This window comes from Rhinolophus sinicus, linkage group LG04 (assembly GCF_036562045.2).
Source record: "Rhinolophus sinicus isolate RSC01 linkage group LG04, ASM3656204v1, whole genome shotgun sequence".
Classification (NCBI taxonomy): Eukaryota; Metazoa; Chordata; class Mammalia; order Chiroptera; family Rhinolophidae; genus Rhinolophus; species Rhinolophus sinicus.
The window spans coordinates 96,454,954-96,474,533 of record NC_133754.1 but is presented as its reverse complement, the minus strand read 5'-3'; the positions used below and the strand labels follow the sequence as shown (position 1 = coordinate 96,474,533).

At 39.5% G+C, this 19,580-nt stretch overlaps 1 protein-coding gene across 5 annotated transcripts in view; it reads right to left on the bottom strand.

Moving 5' to 3' along the window:
- TNFRSF19 (TNF receptor superfamily member 19) overlaps positions 1-19,580 on the bottom strand; it is an 85,167-nt gene that overhangs the window by 55,183 nt on the left and 10,404 nt on the right. For all 5 annotated transcript variants that reach the window (XM_019736609.2, XM_074330038.1, XM_019736608.2 and 2 more), the window contains exons 2-3: positions 11,195-11,297; positions 9,003-9,113 (exon numbers count right to left, since the gene is read on the bottom strand). In XM_019736609.2, coding sequence (XP_019592168.1) covers positions 9,003-9,113; positions 11,195-11,263 — 180 coding nt within the window. In that variant the 5' untranslated portion in view covers positions 11,264-11,297. The remainder of the gene's footprint in view (positions 1-9,002; positions 9,114-11,194; positions 11,298-19,580) is intronic.

The following is a 19,580-nucleotide window of genomic DNA, read 5'->3' as shown; positions in this document are numbered from 1 at the left end:
TTCCTCCTTTCAGTTACTCTGCCTGCCTTTCACCTTGAACATGCACAACCAAGTGTAGGGAAGAGAAGAAAGCGGAAGACCAACCATCTTCTTAATCCTGAGTGCTCCAGCCAGACCTGTGCTCCAAACCAAAGGAGGAAGAAAAAAAACCAAAAAACCCAAACATGTGATCTGGAGAATTAATTCACAAGTTATAATTTCTTTAAAATTGTTAACAGGGATGATTGATGGGGAGGGGAATTAGTGGAACGATTAGGTAGTCGCAATTTTTATAATTCTGTAATTATTTTATTTTTGCAAAAAGCATCTATTACTCCAGTAATCAGCGGGGAAAAAATGAAGATACAGATTCACAGAGAATTTCTTGGGATGTGTACTAGATCTTTGAGAGGAGGCCATCGCTGTTTTTTTTGTGGGCTCTGTGCATAAGCCACGTGGTTCTGCCTGGGGACAGAAGTGTGTGCTCAGCACTTTGGTTGCTGAGAGAGAGGAGCGCAACCGAAGGATTTAAGCGTAGGAAGGGGCCTCCCACTCAGTCTCCCAGGATCAAGGCAGGCACGTGACCGTTGGGGGGCGGGGACCTCGGCATTCACTGGTTCAGCCTCTCCATGTCAAAGGCTCAAGCAAAGGCAATGTCTCAGAATCACGCTTTGATCTCGGCAGGTTGGACTGGAAGGGTCTCATATACAAGTTAAAACACAAGGAAGAAGGGGAAAAGGAAGAGAGCAGAAGGGAAAACAAAGGGAAAGAGAGAGGAGAAAGAGATAGGAGAGGTGTATTCACTGGGAGTAAATGTCTGCAATTTTGTTTTTCAAGCCATGTTGATAGAGGAGAGAAAATGTGTATTTTCACACATTGGAGCCAAAGACACGCAAGTTTGAACACCAATTCTGCCACCTGTCAGCTAAGTCATTTTGGGAACTCTCAGATCCTCAGTCTCTTCATCTGTAAGATGGTTTTAATAACGCTTTCCTATAGGGTTGGAAAACATCAAGTCTCTACACTGTAAATCAAGCACAGAGTGGGCATTCATCAAATAAATGATACTTAGATTATTATTATTTGGGGTTTTTACAACCCAATACACCAACTTTCCTGATTTAAGTATAATCACAGGGGAACAGGGACTCTTCAGACCCCAGTTTTTTTCTACATTACTTGAAACATCACTTTCCATCTAAAACATTTTTCTGAACAAGTTTTTAAAAAATGAGTTCCAATTACCTGCACTCTAAAGACAGGTACATAAAATATAAGTGACCAACTTATGCATTGTGCTGTAATATAAAATCTAGGGATGCCTGTCCCTAGAACTGTCCCTGTGGGCAGCTCTACTGTTTTACCACCCCCACCAGGCAGTCAACTGTCATTCTTTGCTGCTGAATTATCTGTCTCCGACATTCACTTCCTCTCTCCATTCCTGAGAAACTAGATTAAATGATCCAAATAGAAATGAACTTGAAAGAAATATAAATGGGTCTTTGGGTGGTCTCATCTCTTTTGAAAAAGTTCATCGACTTTACTGCTGGGAGACCTTTGTGCTTATTTATTGATTCCTGACTGTATTGTAGAGTCTACATTGTACACAAAGACCCTTTTGACCAATCAGTTTTGCATAGATCATTTTGTGTCATTTATATGTCATCATATTTTGTAGAATGAGGATTTCATGAAAAAAATATTTTTTGGTCCATTCTACACTGGCTCAAATCATATATAGAAGGATCCAAATGCATTATCTGGATATTAACTTACTATTTCTGCTTAGAATTTATGTTTTGGTGACAATAGTAATCTGTGTGGTAGATTTAGGTGAGTGGTTGAATAAGGCTTTGTATCCATTACTACCACAAAATAATGCCCAAATGTATTGAGCATATATACTATGAACCATACCATCTCCTGCATTCACAACAGAAATTTATGAAATGACCATTCTACCTGTTAAATTAACTAGAAACCTTAAATTAATTAGAAATTCAGACATTATTTTCAAGAAATGAAATTACAGTAGAGCATCCATGGCAGCCATTACTTTTAGAACGGACTGTGCTATTTTTAGCACTAGAAACACAGAGACGCTGTGATTATCTGAAATCCAGACTATAAACCAAACAGCATATACGTGTTTTCAATCCGGGGTTAAGAATCCGTGGATTCAGAGGGCCAGCTAGTTCTACATGGATTTTTGACTGCACAGGGTCGGCACCCCTAATCCCTACAATGTTCCAGGATCAACTGTAAATATTAAATTACCCCCAATATAAATGTCTACTTTGATGTTTTTATTTCATTCAGTAAAAGTAGGTGGTTAAAATGCCTTGAAATCTTCCCCATGAAGCTCAATAAATAACTACAAAGAGAAAAAGAAAGGACGCTAGAGACCATTTTGCTTCCCTTTTCTCTTTATCACCTTTTATATTGAAAAACGACTACAACACACAAGATTTTTTTAGAAATCAAAATCACACCTTCCTTCCCATCTCTAGTCTCTGACTTTCTACTCCCTGCACACAGGCAAGCACTATTGTCAGGTTTTGGGGTAACCTGCCAGAAACATCTTCCGTGTGTGTGTGTGTGTGTGTGTGTGTGTGTGTGTGTGTGTGTATGTGTGTGTGTGTGTAACGGTTCTGCAATGGGTTGTCATCCCCACTCAACTCGTCATGGAGGGAGTCTCATCAGCATGTGGAGACAGTTTCCACCATGTGGGCTGTAGCATCACTGACAGCAGGAGCTTTCCTTACTCATCACTGAGTCCCAAGGGTTGGGATGGAGAGGGCAACATGTGTGGTGAATCGCACCGGCACGGACCACAGATCTAATTGTGCATCTGATGAAAACAGTATCAAATCTTCCAGGTTTTTTCTCCCATTACTTTTGCAAAGAAAGGGGGCAATTTCCTTCGGCGTGTTAGTTTCCATGGCCGGCTAATATACTACACTTGGGAATAGAAGAAAAGGTAGGAATGGGTTTTTGGTGAAATAAAACAGATTAGTGAAAGGAGAGAGTAGGCTGGTCATGCTTGGTTCAGGCTTAGCCTTTAGACAGACTCTCTTCTTGACAGAACTCTATAGGCTCCTCTGAGCCATTTTCAACTAGGCCCTGTTCTTAGGTCTTGTCCTCAAGAGCCCAGTTGTCCAAAAATCCTGTCAAGTCTGCTTAGCCAGAATCCATCCCCCTGCCAATACTGCTTACCCTCAATGTCTGATCAAATTTCCTCATCGCTCTCCACTCCCCAGGTGATGTCTGATAACCCTAGCCTGCCTTCTGCAAGAATCTTGTTGGGTCTGTGTAGCCAGAATACCCAGTACTCTGATGCTTCCTTTGAGTAATGCTCCATTCCCTGACCCTGACCCTGACCCTGGGTTATAACCCCCCAACCTTTGTTGTCCTTGTTGTATTTGGAAATGAGCCCGATTCTATATGAGGTCCCGTTTCCTCTATGGCAATAGTTCCTGAATAACATTTGCTTTGAGTGCTTTAACCTCTGTCCTGCTCTTTGACACTTTCCTCTCGTTTCATTAGAGAGGAGTGTGTGTGTGTGTGTGTGTGTGTGTGTGTGTGTGCGTGTTTGGTGAAGGAGGATAAGTGGGGGGTAGGGAAGAGCGAGTCAGTCACTGGCCTGGACTTCAGAATATGATTTGTGGGTTTTACTCTTTTGGAGCATGGCCTGGCATTAATATCAATGGTAGGAATGCACTTAGGCTTTAAAATAAATCCCATAGTCTTTATTTTTGAAATTATAACCTGGTACTTTAAAAGCTTGAAGGAAATACCATCCTTGAATCCCTGAGAAGACCTTTTTATTAATAAACTTTGAGGTGAGGAAATACACATATATTTTTAAAATGCAATTTAAAAAAAGCATGTTGTGGGATTCCTACTTACTGTATGTCCAAAAATCATGCAGTAAGTGAACAATCCATGGTATTTGACGTCTCCCTCCCCCACTTTCCAAAGCATATCATAGCACCTGGTACTGACAAGCATTCTTAGTCAGGCTCCTGAACTTCTCCTAGGCCCATCTTTGCACTCCCTTCAAAATCCAGTTTTAGTCAGTCCCCTGCTCAGCCAGTTTCACCAGAACTCCCCACCCTCCATATACTCGTATGATGGGGCTCCTCACCCTCCGCTAGCCCCCAGCCGGTGTTGGGCCACCCTGGCCTGAATTCTGCAGAATCCTGTTAGGTCAGCTTTAGCCAGAACCTGCCTTCCTCCTGATATTTCTCCTCGGTGATTTTCGACCCACCCTGCTCCTTGGCTCTACACTCCCCCTCGCCCATGCTGTATTTGGAGTGGAGCCCAGTCTCTCCCCCACTGTAAAACCCCATTGCAGCAGTCCCTATACCTACTGCGAAGGTCCTGAATAAAGTCTGCTTGACCGTCTTCATCTTTTCTTTAATAGTGCAAACAGGCTGGTGAGTAGTAAGTACTTGCCGAATAAACAAATGGAGAATAAATATTACTTAAGGCACTATTTCCTAAAGTTGTTGTTGTTATTATTATTTTATTCCAGAGTATTATTATTTTATTCCAGGAAGCAAAACCCTATAAAGGCCATAGCAACGTCTCCCACATGGTAAGGCCCAATAGCCTCCTGGGCTGGTGGGGTGGAGTGGGGTGGGGGGGCAAGTGAGAGTGGGGGGCCGGTGGGGGTAGGGGTGCGGGCGTGAGGAGCTTTCTGTACTGTGGTTCCAAGGCAAGAGAGGGCAGGATCCAGCTGGGCTGCTTCCACCGAAGCTGGCGGCAGCAGTAGCTTTGTCACTCTGCCCAATATTTTTAAGCCACATTTGGTGGCTTTGCAGTAGCAAAATGACTCAACATAAACAGTCCTCAAATCCCCTTCTCCCTTTTCTCCCTCTGCAAATCCAGCCCTTACCAAAAACACAAGTGGATCCTACGTACATTTTCGAGGAGCAGCTCCCCAGACCACAGAGGAGATCCTCACAGACCATCAGATGTCCAGGAAACACATTCTGGGGCCCTGGGTCTAAAGCACTATTTATTTGTACAGCCAATAAGTTATTAACTTTGGTTCTTTGAACTGTAAAAGTTCAAATTCGGACAGAGAAGAAGTTATTTGTGGAGAAAATGGAGGGCACACAAGTGGCAATGACAAATTAGATTTATGTGGCGAATGTTTAGATATCAGCTTTTTAATTTCCTTTCATAAAACAACACCAAAGACATATTTCACCTTAACTGTTAGTTTATGAAAATCTGTAGTTGAGTTTTTTAAAGAAAAAGTACAAGCCAGAGCTTGTTAATATCTGCCAAACATCACTGGGCTTGATTAGGTATAATTAAACATAAATAAAGTGAGCAACACTGTAATTAAATGGCAAAAATGAACCTTTTTTTTATGCTTGCAAATTACATTCATTTTTTGGGGGTGACTTTCTTCTTGTGGATTAAAACAGTTTTCCAAAAAAGTAGGTGTCTTTAGAAATAGGAAGCCGGACGTGCACCCGTGTGGAGGGCAGCGTGTTGTTGTTTACAAGAGTTCATTTTTTCACATTAACTAGTCATCCCAATAATTGGTTAGAAAAGCTCACTTTGAAAATCGTGCCAGAGACTTGAAGTCTGTTTCAAGTGGTTCATGCAAAAACCAGTTTCCTGATTTACTGCTGGGAGGCGATCATGTTAAAAGCCCATTGTTGGCATTAATAGTCGGTAAGGAGGAGGGGCTGTGGCTGGGCAAATGTTAGACAGTAACAAGTAAAAGTCTAATGTGGTCACTTCAGGAAAGCAAAAAGCATCCTCTCCCACGTATCCCGACGGTGTTTATTCTCACGAGCCCAAAGCATGGCCATGTAACACTCCTACCCACATCCAGCGCTCCAAATGCCCAGCGTGGATTACTTACAGAGCAATGTAAACTATATTCTGTATTTTTTGCCTCAGAAATAGGAAAAAGACATCATTAATTATTTCTCTCCAACTTTCAAAAACTAAACCCTGTAGAGGAAGAGAGAAAAACTAAATACGCCTCCATGGTTAAAAACCTCAAAACAGACTCCAAATGGCACAGTGACGGGTCATCAATTTTCCCCAAAGATACACAAAAACTACTTATTAAGCTAAATTACTAACAAGAACCTAAATGACAAGAGATGATACGCTTGGGGCATCCAGGGAGGGAACTGGAAACCAAAAGAGCTAATAGGATGAGACTGCTCAGGATGGCACACGAGGGCTGTGGAGGGCACCACTGGGGCAAGAGCCACAGGATGGCCCCCACTGTGCAAGACCAGACAGGAGCTATGGAGGAACAGAAACAGGTGAGTGTTTGGAAATCAGTGGCCAGGATGCAGGAGGCTCAGGACAGGGAGGAGAGGAAGGAGGCTGAGCAGGGTGGCAGCTCCTGTACTGCACACGTGCATTGGGTCAACACGATTTGGAGAGCTCTCTGTTCTAGAAGCTGGTCCTCTGCCAGAACTTCTGGAGGAAAGGTCATCATTCTAGAGCCGCACTGTCCAATACCACAGCCGTAACCTCATGTGGTGCAACTTAAATTTAATTAATGAAAATGAAATAAAATAAATGCTCCAGTTCTTCAGTGACCCAAGCCACATTTCAGTATGTCTTAAACAGGGAAGAGAATAATAATATATATTACTGTAATGTATTTAGCATCCCTAGTAAAAAGAAATTTGATTATTTATAAATGTAGTTATCTGACAATTAAAAAAAGTTTCGTCTTAGTCCAAAGAATAAATTTCCGCTTGATTTGTAAAGCATCAAAGTGATAATTAGCCAGGTAAGTACATTTGTTAATTTAAGTAATTTGTCTGATTTTAGCATATTCAAAACTTACTTTTCTTTCCTGTGAAATATGTCTGTTATTGCTAAAAACTTAGTAAAGGCAGCCTGAAAAGAAGAAACTGCAAATTTGTGAGTGGACTGTTTAGAAATTTCCAGCCCCAAAGTAATTGCTTATAAAAAAAACTCAAGCTCTTTGTTTTGATCAGTAACTGGGAAATAAAAATATATTGATACTTCCACTGGAATGTTTGATTCTTCTGCCTCTCATGTTTTGCATCTTAGAACATAGGCCATATTCAGTTGCTAATTTTATTTGCAGGGAGCTAAAACCAAGATAAAAGACTTGGTGGAATATATTATTTATAACACACATACACACACACACACACAAATTAATTAACTTTTATATTACTAGATTTAATTGTCGCTTTTTCCCCCCAAAACTACCTAAGGTTGACTGATTCGTTCACTCCTTTAGCAAAGATATACTCTGCTAGGAGCTAGGTACTCTGTTTAGACATTTGTACACCCAAGTGGGTCTTAAGAATCTAATATTTCAGTGACATCATTACCTTTACTTTTATTCTTTCTCATCCAATTTGTCCTGGTCTTTTTTTTGTTTTGTTTTTAAGGGAAGAATAAATAAGTACGTAAAGGAGAATTATTTGAATTGTTTCCCTTTAGTTGTTATTTCAATGCTCGGGGAAAATTGCTACCTAGAGAAAAAAGTTTTTTCTGGATATCCATGGGACATTATGAAATATGGAAACTTATCAGAGAATCTCAGAAGATGGATTTCTTTTAATAAAAAAATATATATTAGAGCTGACAGGACCTTCATCCTCTGGTCTGATTCTCCAAAAATTATTTTGAGGTTATATTTTCTGGATTCAAAGGACAAAAGTTAGGGAGCAATTTCTAGAAACAATTTACTCATGTTGGGATCTGTAAAATTTCATTCAGATTTTCAGTTGGGAAAAGAAGAACTTTTGAGGGGTAGAAACATCATTGTCTATTTTCCTTTTGGGCCCTATCGCATTTTTTAACTACTCTGTTCACTGATCCTAGATATGCCGGTGTTCTATAAAGAAGCTTTATACACCCAACGGAGCAAAAGCTATGTCTGAAAATGCATGATACTACAATCCACAGATTAAAAAAATATCAGCTGAGATGCTATGGTTAACTAGACAGCACAGAGTTCGAAGGTCAGCCAGTTTCAATCCAAATGGAAAGCCCAGGACACTGAAAAAGACACCACTTATCTAACTCAACAACCAGAGAGCGGCCATACACTAGGAATTACTTGCAGAATGCATAAATCTTTGCTTCCTGCTGTTTGCAGGTCGTGGATCAAAAATCTGTGAATGCCAAGACTCAACTTTAAATAATGGCAGTCTTTAAGGGCAAAGGACTTCTCTTTCTACAAGTCTGAAATGAAAAGAAAAATCTTTTGTTCCTTTTCTAACAGGAAGACTTTGATGCTTCATTTAGAACAAAAAAATGATGCATCAGTTCTCCACAACGAGTAACATCTTCAAAAGGTCAGAAGATGAAGCAAATGGATTATGTATAACTCTGACCATGCTCACAAAAACGAAGAGCCCAAGAATATCCAAGACTCAGAAATATGCTAGAACACACTGTTTCTTAACAAAGACTGGTTAAAACGAATATATTTAAAAATGCTCCTGGGAGTGACATACCCTCAACCTGGAGAGAATAATAATACTCGCCTGGTCAAAGGAATGTTCGAAACCCTGGTTCGGGAAAGGACTGCGCCCTTGGAGCATCATTCCTGAAGACACTGTTGGGCTCTACTTGACTAGCAATGGTAATGGTCATTTTAAGAAAAAGAAGGCCCAGTAAACGGGAACATAACCGTTTTCTGTTATCAATGCTTTATTTTTAAATCTTTAGTAGAATATTGATTCTTTGTAACTAATGCAAATAAATCTTAGTAATTCTGTTCCTTCCATGCAATACGATAAACACTAAATTATATAGAACAATGACATTTATTGAATTCTGGTTATCAGAACCTATTTCCTCTATCTCAGTAAGACACGTGAATCAAAAGTACTGAAAAGAGAACTGTGCATTATTTGGCTAGTGACATAATGAACCAAGAATTCTGCCTGGTGCCCAAATCTTCACTAGTAATTAACTAAAAGCACTGAGCTAAAAAGAAACCACTTAGAAAACACAGATCTGCAGCTTCATCGTGTAGGCCATACCTTAGACAACTCCATGCCTGGCCCACATTGCTTGCAGGGAACACAATTTCCAGACCGATCCCTGAATTCTTGTTGTCTACAGTCCCCTGTTTCACAAATCACTTTACATGCCTGAAAAAAAAGTTCCACAAAACGTTATCTCAAAGTAAGTTGATTACATTTTTTGCAGGAAAGAAACAATATCACCAGTATTATTCATCACTGAACGCAAATATTAATTCAGAATGACACCAATTTAATTTTCACTGTAGGAAAAAAACCTACTTTTTGAGTAAGTCAGTGGAACAAGTAAATCAATACACCTGATTCTTCTCTGTGTTCCCTAAATGAGGTCTCCTTTTTTCTTGGAATCACCTGTCTTCCTCATACATTTCTGAGGACCCAAGGTACAAAATGACATAGAAGATGCCTTTTTCTAAGTAAGAGGTTGTATAAGAGAACAGTCATGCAGAGACCCAAGGTCCTTTTGCAATCTTAAAAATTCTCATTTCAAAAACCATATTTTTGATCATCAAGAAATATAAGCATATTCAAGGATAATGAATTGGATAACTAAATAAATGAAATAAATGAGTATAGCTATGGGAACTTTGCTATTAACCTTTAGACATCTCTCCTACCCAGTTTTGGTGCAGAAATGTCAACCTTTTTCAGTTGAACTGCATTTATTTAGAGATTGTCTTTCAAAAAATTCCGTCTGCCAATCGTGAGATCAGTAAAATTCTTGATGATGAGGAAGATGACAACGGCCAAACTCTCTGAACTCTTCAAAGGAAAAGTGTTATGTAAATAAGAGCTTACATTCTTACTGATTACCATTTAACCATTTCAGTGGGACCTGACAATATACTTTGGTTCACAGCATAGGATTTCAATGGAAAGATTATCTGTTTTGGCAAAAGAAAAACAAAGGTCGTAAGTCATTTTCCAAAATAAAGCCTTTTTTTTTGGGTCTTATTTTATTTAAAAATTGTAAGTTCACCTTATATACTATCATCCTACAAAAGAGTGTTTATCTACTTCTTGGCAGTATTTTATAAAAAATGTTGGAATTAACAGAATCTCAGATGGGTGACACCATTCAGTTCAACTTTTATCATTAGCAGGAAAGTCCTCAGTGACATTCCCGGCTATAGTTTTGTTTTCCTAAATGAAAGCTGAAAACTCAGGAAGTCCTAGAGGAATAGAGACTGCTGTCATGGAGAATGCCTATCATGCATAGATGCAAGGACACTGCTTTTGATGGTTGGAATCATGAGCAATTATTCAGTATAAACTACCTCCACCTTGAAGCAGGAATATCTCTAATGATGTCTGGGGGCCTCCTTGTAGAAAATCAAAGCTGAACCTCTAGAGCAGACAGTTGGGAGAGTTCAAGGTGGGGTTTAGGACGAGCATGATTCGGGGCTAAAAGTCTCATCATCTCATCTCCTCCTGCCTCTCTGAGAGGAGTCTGATTGGATTTGAGAGAGATACGTACCTTCCCACCGCAGAGAGATAGTAATGGCTTTGAGAAAGGCATTCTCCAACCTCCCCTCTAGACGTTCAGGGTGTAAACAACCTCCTTATATCTGCCTAAATCTCTGACTCCAACTGGACCCCATTCCCTCTTACTTTGTCTTCCAAGAAGACTTTGGGTACTGCCTTCAGTGTAAATAATTCTTTTCATAGTTATAGATCATGATTGTCTCTTCAAACTCAGTAAGTTTCAATTCTTTTGAACACCGTCAGAGATCTTTTGTGTCGAGCTTTCAAACATGGAAATTCTCCATCTGTCCTAAATACTTTTTGGAACTAAGGATATAAATAACTATATGAAAAATAACAGCACTTTTAAAAAGCGATTCTAAATACTTCACAAACTATGTGAGTCATGGGCTCCAAATTAGACTCTGTTCTGTGAGGGCCTAGGTAGTGCTGTCTATGTGCCTGTAACCCAAGGAAATAATTGTCACGGGGTTGCAAGCAACACTGTGATTTTATGACTTCATCTAAATTTAAATAAAATAATTTCAACAATTGTTACAAAAGTCCAGACTCAGTAGCCATATTTGACCTATAATTAAATGTAACAATTATAAAATGCAACTTGAAAGAAAATTTTAAAATATGAAATTAGACATAGAAAATAGTTTGAGTATTACATATATGAATTCTTGCACCACAGTCTTATAAAAGTAGAGCTGACTTACCAAACAGGCTAGTAAAATTACGATGGTGAAAAATATTTTCTCTTGTTCTAATAGCACTTTTAAAGCCATCGCTCTTATTAAATGTATTTATTGTTGAAGAGTTCTAAAAGATAAGAAGAGAAGTTAACATTAATAACAATTAGTGACTGTGTTCTGTATTTACTACATAATGTTTACTATTTGCTTATAGATCCTAGGTAAAAGTATTTATGTTTTCAAAAGAATCACTTTTAAAAAAGATACAACAGGCATATAATACGTAATCTTTAAAAATTTAGGTCATGAGAGTTAATGCTTTGTCTACATAAACAACACAGGCAAAACTCCTACTGGCTCTGAATTCCCGGGCCTTTATTTTCTACCCAAGTCTCTACAGTGTCCAATCTACTTCACCCAGTAGAGAATTACATTCAAACAGTGACTGTGTAAACCTTCCATTCATATGAGTTCAATCAGTGCCAACAGGATACTAGTGATAAAATAACAATTAACACATGCTGAGCACTACATGCCAGATACTATTTTCAACATAATTCATTTAATCTTCACAGCTACTCTAGAAGGTAGATATTACAGTATCCCCATTTTAGAGGTGGGGAAACTGAGGCTAAGAGAGAGAGCTGAATCACTTGCCCAAGGTCACACTGCTAGTGAGAGACAGAGTTGCACACAAACTCCTCTCACTGCCCATCCAGGTCAGCCCCACCGCCACACTCACGTCTTTCCTGTGTCACCTACACCCTGGAGGACGGTCTGCTTGGCTCTTGCTAAAAAGCAGAGGGAGCTGACATTTCGCATTTGTGAGTTCTGTCCCAAACCAGTTCAGCGCAAATAATACATTAGCAGAAAAATAAGCATTCATTTAAAAACGCAAAAAATCCTTTATAAGTGATAAAGTTGGAGGCACTAAGTCTGACATTTCAATAAAAGATCATCCAAGCCTCTTTATCCTCACCAGAAATGATCAAAAATATAGAAACAGATCTGGCTGCTTTTTTACTGAGCCACACAATGGCAAAGGATTTTTTTTATTTTAAGTGAAGACTTATCTGGTGGCTCCATCTATCAGGTAGTGAAACAACGGTTCAGTTTCCCTTTAGAGTTGAATCTTCCAAAAATAACAGACCCAGAGCAGATAATCTGACTACTTAGAAGGAAACCAGAGCTGTGGGCCAAAGAGTTCAAGAAAAAGAAAAACAATAACAACAAAGGAAACAGAGTTGGGCAGGCTGCTGTGTCAACCACTGGCCTAGCAGCCAACCAGGAGAGCGCGTGACAGCCTGGAGATGTAGGACCCAGATGGCCATTTAACCTCCCTGAGCAGGTCCAATGATCAGGGCACCACAAAAATCATTTTTACATGTGCTGAATGAATGATCCATTTTTAGTCGATTCAAACAGCTTTGACTGCTTTTCCAGCTTCTTGGTCAGAGCTTTCTTTTTTTCTCCCCTTGCATATCTCAAAATCATCCAGCAATTACCCAACCATGCAACTCACTGCTTGTGTAGACACAGGATTGGGGTCAGAAGATAAAAATCACATTCCGTGAAAGGTATGCTTCAGGTTATCTTTCTCGACACGGTCCTAAATCTTTTTCAATGTGGTCATTTTTAAAAGTAAATAAAAACCATAAACGCTACATGGAATTAAACTAATACAGAAAAGAGGGTATAAATACCAAAGCATTTACACAAAATATGAGAAAAAAGAGGTTGACGGAGTCAGTGCATCCCATAATTGAGCAACTGGTTTTGACAGACTAGTCTACCGAGAACTGCAGTAATGATGGAGGACAGCAGTCAAATGCCATGACACCTTGTAAGGCAGTCATTGATGTGCACACATCAAGTCAGAAGTCATGGCAATACGATTTTGACTGCATAACATACACCTATTTTATGTCAAAGTGTTATCAATGGTTATTGATATTATCAAATATTATCAAAATATTATCATTATCAATGGTTAGTTTCAATGGAAGTTTTCTCCTCTTTTTCCTAAACATTCTTTACAGTGTAAATATTTCATTAATAATGAAAAAAATAGAGGTGTAATGCTGTTGGGGCAAAAATGTAAGTGACACGGTCCTCCCCCTTGAAAAGTTTATAAATTAAAAGAGGTGATGAGATGAAAATCACATAAACACTACCAAAGAAAGGAGAAACATTAAATAAAGTACTATGACTTTTGCCTCACAAACAGATTCTTTTTAGATGATAGGGTAGAAAAAAATTAATGGAAAGATATCCTATGTGCCGACTTATATTATTCTCCCAATATACATGTGAAAATTGAATAGTTTGAATGGGAAATACAAAAACAGTGACATTGTAAAGGCCATAGGGGACAAGCTAAGGAGTTCAGAAGGTAATTCGTGGGGGCGAACCTAGCTCTTCCACTGGAAATTTAGGTAAAGCAATGCTGTTTTTGTATTTCCCATTCAAACTATTCAATTTTCACATGTGTATTGGGAGAATAATATAAGTCAGCACTGGTCACTCCTCCCACTGCCCACCCAGGTCAGCCACACTGCCACCTCACATCTCTCCTCAACACCCATGATCTTGCTGTCATGCGGGGACTCTGGTACCGCTCCCCACACAAGAACACAGGATATGGAGCCATGGATACCAGGTTCATATCACTGTTTCTCGCTGGCGGCTGGGTTGAAGACACAGGAAGCAAGAGCCACACAATCTGCAGCCTGCCGTCCACTTCTCTGCCAACCAACCAACTTGCTCGCTAGCCACAATCCGCTGTTCACTTCTCTGTCAACTAACCAAGCCCCTAGCATAGCCACGGCAGTTATATTAGTGGCTAACGGCTGATTACAGCTGATGGCCATCTAATAACTGAGCCAGCACCTTTCCACGTGAGGCCGAAAGCCTGGAAACTGCTCTCTAGGGCTCTGTCCCCACACTTGCCCTCATGCACAGTGTTACTTTGGTGTGGAGAGCCTTTCTCCTACTGAGTCCCTGTAAGAACCAGTCAACTGTTACCCTGCTCACTGCTGTCCACAAGCAAGCACATGGCCCAAGAGCCCCTTCTGCACCCACAAACAGTGTTTATTATGTTGCATAGCAATGATGCTTCTTTGGGTGTCAGTTTTACTTGCCAGATTAGATGCTCCTTTAAAATAGGGACCACACCTTATTACTCTTCGCATTCCCAGGATCTAGCATGGTGCCTGGCACATAAAGGTGTTCAATTAATGTTTGTGAGTTAATTAAGTGAATGCAGAAGCACAAAACAATAAAGAATATAGTGTGGAAAACAAGTGAGATTTGGTTGCATATGAATAGAATAAACATTCTATTTCATATATTATATATGCTATCTTATTACATCTTCAAGGCATTAAATAGTACAGTGATCTGTTTTTTAAAATCCTGATTCACTTAAAAAAATGCAAGCAGTTCTTTACAGAAGATGTCTTACACTGGGAGCTGGAGACTGAGATTTGCCACCGAAGTATGTCACGTCTCTTTCCTGTGACTTCCCTTTTATCCTAGCTTTTTATACCAAGAGGCAGGGAAATAATTCCAACTGGGTAGATTGCCCTGACAGCAGGATGAACTAAAGTCCAAGTTTACCCAATACGGGTAAAAATCGCCTGGGTTTTATCCGGAACTGTCAAGGAAAAATGGCAACCAGAGCAACTGGGTTTTCAGTTCCATTTCTTAGTAATGTCACTTTGAGATCACCCATCTATAGAGATAACAATAGAACCTATCTCCTAGGGGTGTGGTGAGGGTTCACGGAGATAATGCATATAAAGTGCTTAGCCCTTTAGAACAGAATATGCATAAAAACTTAATCAATGACAGCTGCTGACACTGGGATTGCTGCTGTCCCTGAGAACGCCACTTATTAGCTCTGTGAACTTGGACAAGTTACTTAACCCAAGTCTCAGTTTCCCCATCCCCAAATTGGGCATGGTGACAGTACCTACCTCCAGAGATGGCTGTGAGGAATAAATGAGTTTAACAGCTGTAGAGAACTCACAGAAGAGTTAATTGATATAAACTATTTCCGGCACATCAGAAGTACCATATAAATGTTAGTAATGATGGCCGTCGTTGTTGATATTATTGAGGATCAAAGGATCCACTGTCTGTGACAGTCCTTGGAGACAAATGCAAGACATTATTCAGATGGTTTTAGACCTTTAGACACACATGAATGCAGAAAGCACTGAAAGACTAAGAACGAACCCAGAGTTTGGACTAATCATTTCTAATGTCAAATACAGTGTTAAAGCTTCCTAAAAATATAACCTTTTCCCTTACTACCACTGCCTAAAGTAGATACTTATCCCTGTAGGAAGGGAGAGAAAGGCACTACTAACAGCGGAAACCGAATCAAATTCACGCCCCAGGACTGCAAGCAAAACAGGGCTCGCGGCCGCTCTGCCAGGCTGACTTCCAGTGGCGCCCTACCATGTTGCCACACCCAGCGACCCCTTCCATTTGGCACAGTAGGATGACATCAACAAAATGGATCAACAAAAACAAAACTACGTAACAAAATGATACATGTCGTGATTTATCCGTTTAGCCAACACGCTTTCACAGTTATTAGGTGCCCGAAAGGAGGCAGCATTGGGGTGGGACGGACAGTACAAAGGGGCCTTCTCAGGGTGCTCGCAGCTGAGCGGGGGTGGTGAGATCTCCTAAACACCTTCTAAGGTAGCCTGGTTTATTTAGAAATAAACAGTTTAGCTGATGGAGTGTTATAAGGGTGACCTGAATTTCTTGGAATAAAATGAAATACCTTAAGAAATGCTTTGGCATTCACACACGAAAAAGGAAAACTTGATGAAATAACAAGTGTTTAAGTAATAATATTTAAAATAAAAATAAGGTCATAAAAAGGTATTTATTGAAATTGGTTCTCATTTCTGGGCATTCAGGGTCTGGCCCAGATAGAAAAATACTTTAATATACTTGAGTGTTCTCTTTATTTGGGATGACTTATCAAACGTGAGGCACACAAATTATTGATATCATATACAATGGGTCCACCGGGGTTGTCATAGTTTGCCAATATATACAGACTCGGCAACATCTATTAGTGATCTAGCAACCATCTGTGCAAAATGTGTGCAAACTGCCCATAGCTAAGCAATAAGGAGACTAATAGTGCCTGGTTTACTGTATTTCAGGAGTGTGGAGTTTCTGCCTCACTATCTGCTATTCAACAATATCCAGCAGGGTGGCGGTATCAGGAGAACCAGGCAAATGAAAAAGGAGAGACAGGAGCCTAAAGCCGAGAGCTGGCCAGCATTCTGTTGAGCTGCACAGAAAGTGTCAGCTTATCAAATCCAGCTGCTTAGCCTGCTCATGTGAATGAATGGTAACTAACACGGCTGTGTCCTAATTGGCCAGCTTTTAGAGGGGATGAATCCAACAGATGCTGAAATGCACCCCCCTTCCACTTCCTTGTTCAACTCATGAAAACCTGAGCTGGTGTGTCAGCAGGCAAAGAGGCAGGGCCTCAGGGGGCGCAGTTAACGGGAGCCCTGCTGGGGAGGAGGAGCTCCAGGCTGCGGCTCCTATTGGCTGGGAGGACCACTGGATGCCAAACCACAGTGGGTATTTCAGCCTGCACTTCCCTCAACTCCGGGCCCCCTCTTTTGCCTTGGGGCCTTCCTATATACCCCACCTTCATCTACCATGCCTGCCCCCCAATTTGTCAGCGTTCTTCCGGGACCTCCCTAAATTTAGCGTGGGCACCTGTCCTTTGTGCTCCTGGAGCTTCCTGGGCCTATTTCTACCTCACGGCATCATTATGCATATGTGGGACTTCTCTTTGTAGCCCTCGTGTTGCATCTGGTCAGCAGCATTATTTTCTTCAGTCACCACAGCACTTACTTTTTAAAGTTCTCAATACTAAAAATGTAGAATTTTCTTGAAAAATTAGAGAATCTGGCCACCGTGCGTCCCACATCAAAGCAACTCAAGCTAGACCTCAGCATCTATTGTCCCGGACAGAGAAGAACATACACTTTTTAGTGCTCAAGTTTCCACCACTCCCTATTGTCACAGGGGGCTGCCTTCCTTCATTATCTCACCAGCCAAGCCATTGGAGTTTAACAACTATTAGGGTCTGAGGACTTCATGACAAGAACTGGGATTTCGCTCTAGGACTGTAAGTCACACAAAGTATGTGCCCGCTACAAGTGGAATGAGTGAAGAAATTCAGTAATTAGGAATAATATTTTACCTCTAGGGTTGTTGCAAGGACTAAAACAATATATGTGCACCTGTAATTTGAGATTGAAATATAAGTCACTGTGGTAGAATATAACTTAGGTCAGGATCCCATTTCTTGAATATTGTGCTATAATTAGTGACAAGGAAGAAGATCTGGTATTTATCTTTCTAATTTTCACAAATCAGTAAACTGCCTGAGAAGGATCTTCATTTTCGACCTTATAAATGACCCAAATATATGACTGTTAGAATAATTCCAATAACCTGGATAATTTTTTCCAGAATAAATTATTTAATTTTCTTTAGTTTTTCCATCCCTTAAAAGCTATTTGATTTATTATCCAACATACAGTGCATGCAACAGGTAACAGTTTTTCTAGTAAAACTATATTAACATTATGTAATGAAGCTATATTCAACTCATACATTTTTTCCAATATGCAATAAGCTGACATATATATGTATATATAATATATATATATATATATATATATATATATATATATACACATATATTTAAGTCAAAATCAAAGTAAATAGGCAGGCTTACAGTTTATAAAATCAGCATTGAAATAAAGCCTGTGCTATACATATAGCCTTTTACATTTCCGTGGTGGAACATAATAATAAATGGCTTAGAAATAATGTCAGTCCCATATGCTAAGAGAATAAAAAAATAATTAGAAATTTAAGGTACTGCTATTTCCAAACAAGACAATAACCCCTACCTAGCCTCTAGTTATTCTGTATCTTAGCCTTCAATGTCACTGAATTCTGAAAATTGTTCTTCCCACATCATCAAGTTGGCAGCCCTTTCTGTAGCCTAGGAAGCTCACAAAGGTATACTGTAATAAAAATATATATGTTGTTGTTGGCTAGGAAATGAGAATGACTTTCCCTTTTTCAAATCATGAAATATTTTCTACTAAAAACTCTACAAGCTCTAAAACGTTCTGTTGCCAAATACAATATCTTCAATTCCCCCCCACCAAAGTTCAAAAACATTTGGGGCCACTCACTGTCAGGCTCTGATTTTTTTTTTTTTTACCAGAACTTAACCTAGGGTAGGGTTTTTTGAGACTAACTCCTTTTATTTCTCTGAGTGTTGTAGACTCTGTCATCTTTGCCTTAGGAAAATCACTGTCACACAGTGTTCTCAAAATGTTCAATCAACAAGCATATTGTAACTAAGGTATTTTTCTAAAATTCACAAATGTTTGTCCTAAAATACAAATAGAACAATTGCAGCATCAAGGACTAGGGGGACCTCAAACATTGACACAGTCTATTCTAAGAGATTTGTGCATGACCATTGCTAAAACACAGCTGTTTAAATTTTTATTTTAGAAGTGAGTCTGGATAGATTCCAAAACCACTTCTGTACCATTGCTAGTGTACATGTAGCCCCCGTTCTTTTAGAATCCCCTCATATTAGACCCAGCCAAACCTACCGAAGACTGGCTAAATAACATTTCATCTTCAGATAGACAAGTTCTTTTGTCTTCTATAATTGCTGATAGGTGGTTGTTCTCCTTTTAAAACCCAGGTTTTAAAAGGTACATATTCTGTGATGTGTGGACTAGAAGATAACCCAATCCTGTTTAAACATCTTACTTTTAAATGTAAACATTTTAGACAGATAAAACACGATGAATGAACTCACTGCTCAACCAGTAAATCACGAAAAGAAATTGTGCTCATACTGCTTTACTGTTCTTATTCTTCAGCTAGAAGGTTACTTTAAAAAGGCTATGAACATTTAATAACCAGCTGCCAGGAGAAAAATGTGTTTAACTGTTTAACTGTTCCTGGCTCTCTTATCACATAAGCAGCTGTCCATTTATTTGGTGTACATTTATTCAAGGTAGGTATTCTTATTCGAACTGTAGTCAACACAGAGCATGTTGGCCTTTCCAGAATTTTAAATGCTTGACTTTAAATATTGACTCATCAGATTTTAAAGGACTTGGCTTTTTCATGTATTAAAATGCCTGCAGTTTTTCGTTGGTGTTGTGTTAATTTTTGAATGGTGAGACTAGTTGCAGGGGATTGGGTTAAGCTTGGATTCAGCGATTGAAACAGGTGAAAAAGGAGAATCAAACAGGAGAATCAAGCCAAAAAAGGAGAATCAAGCCAAATTCCTCACTTACGTTTCAAAAGTCATGCCCTA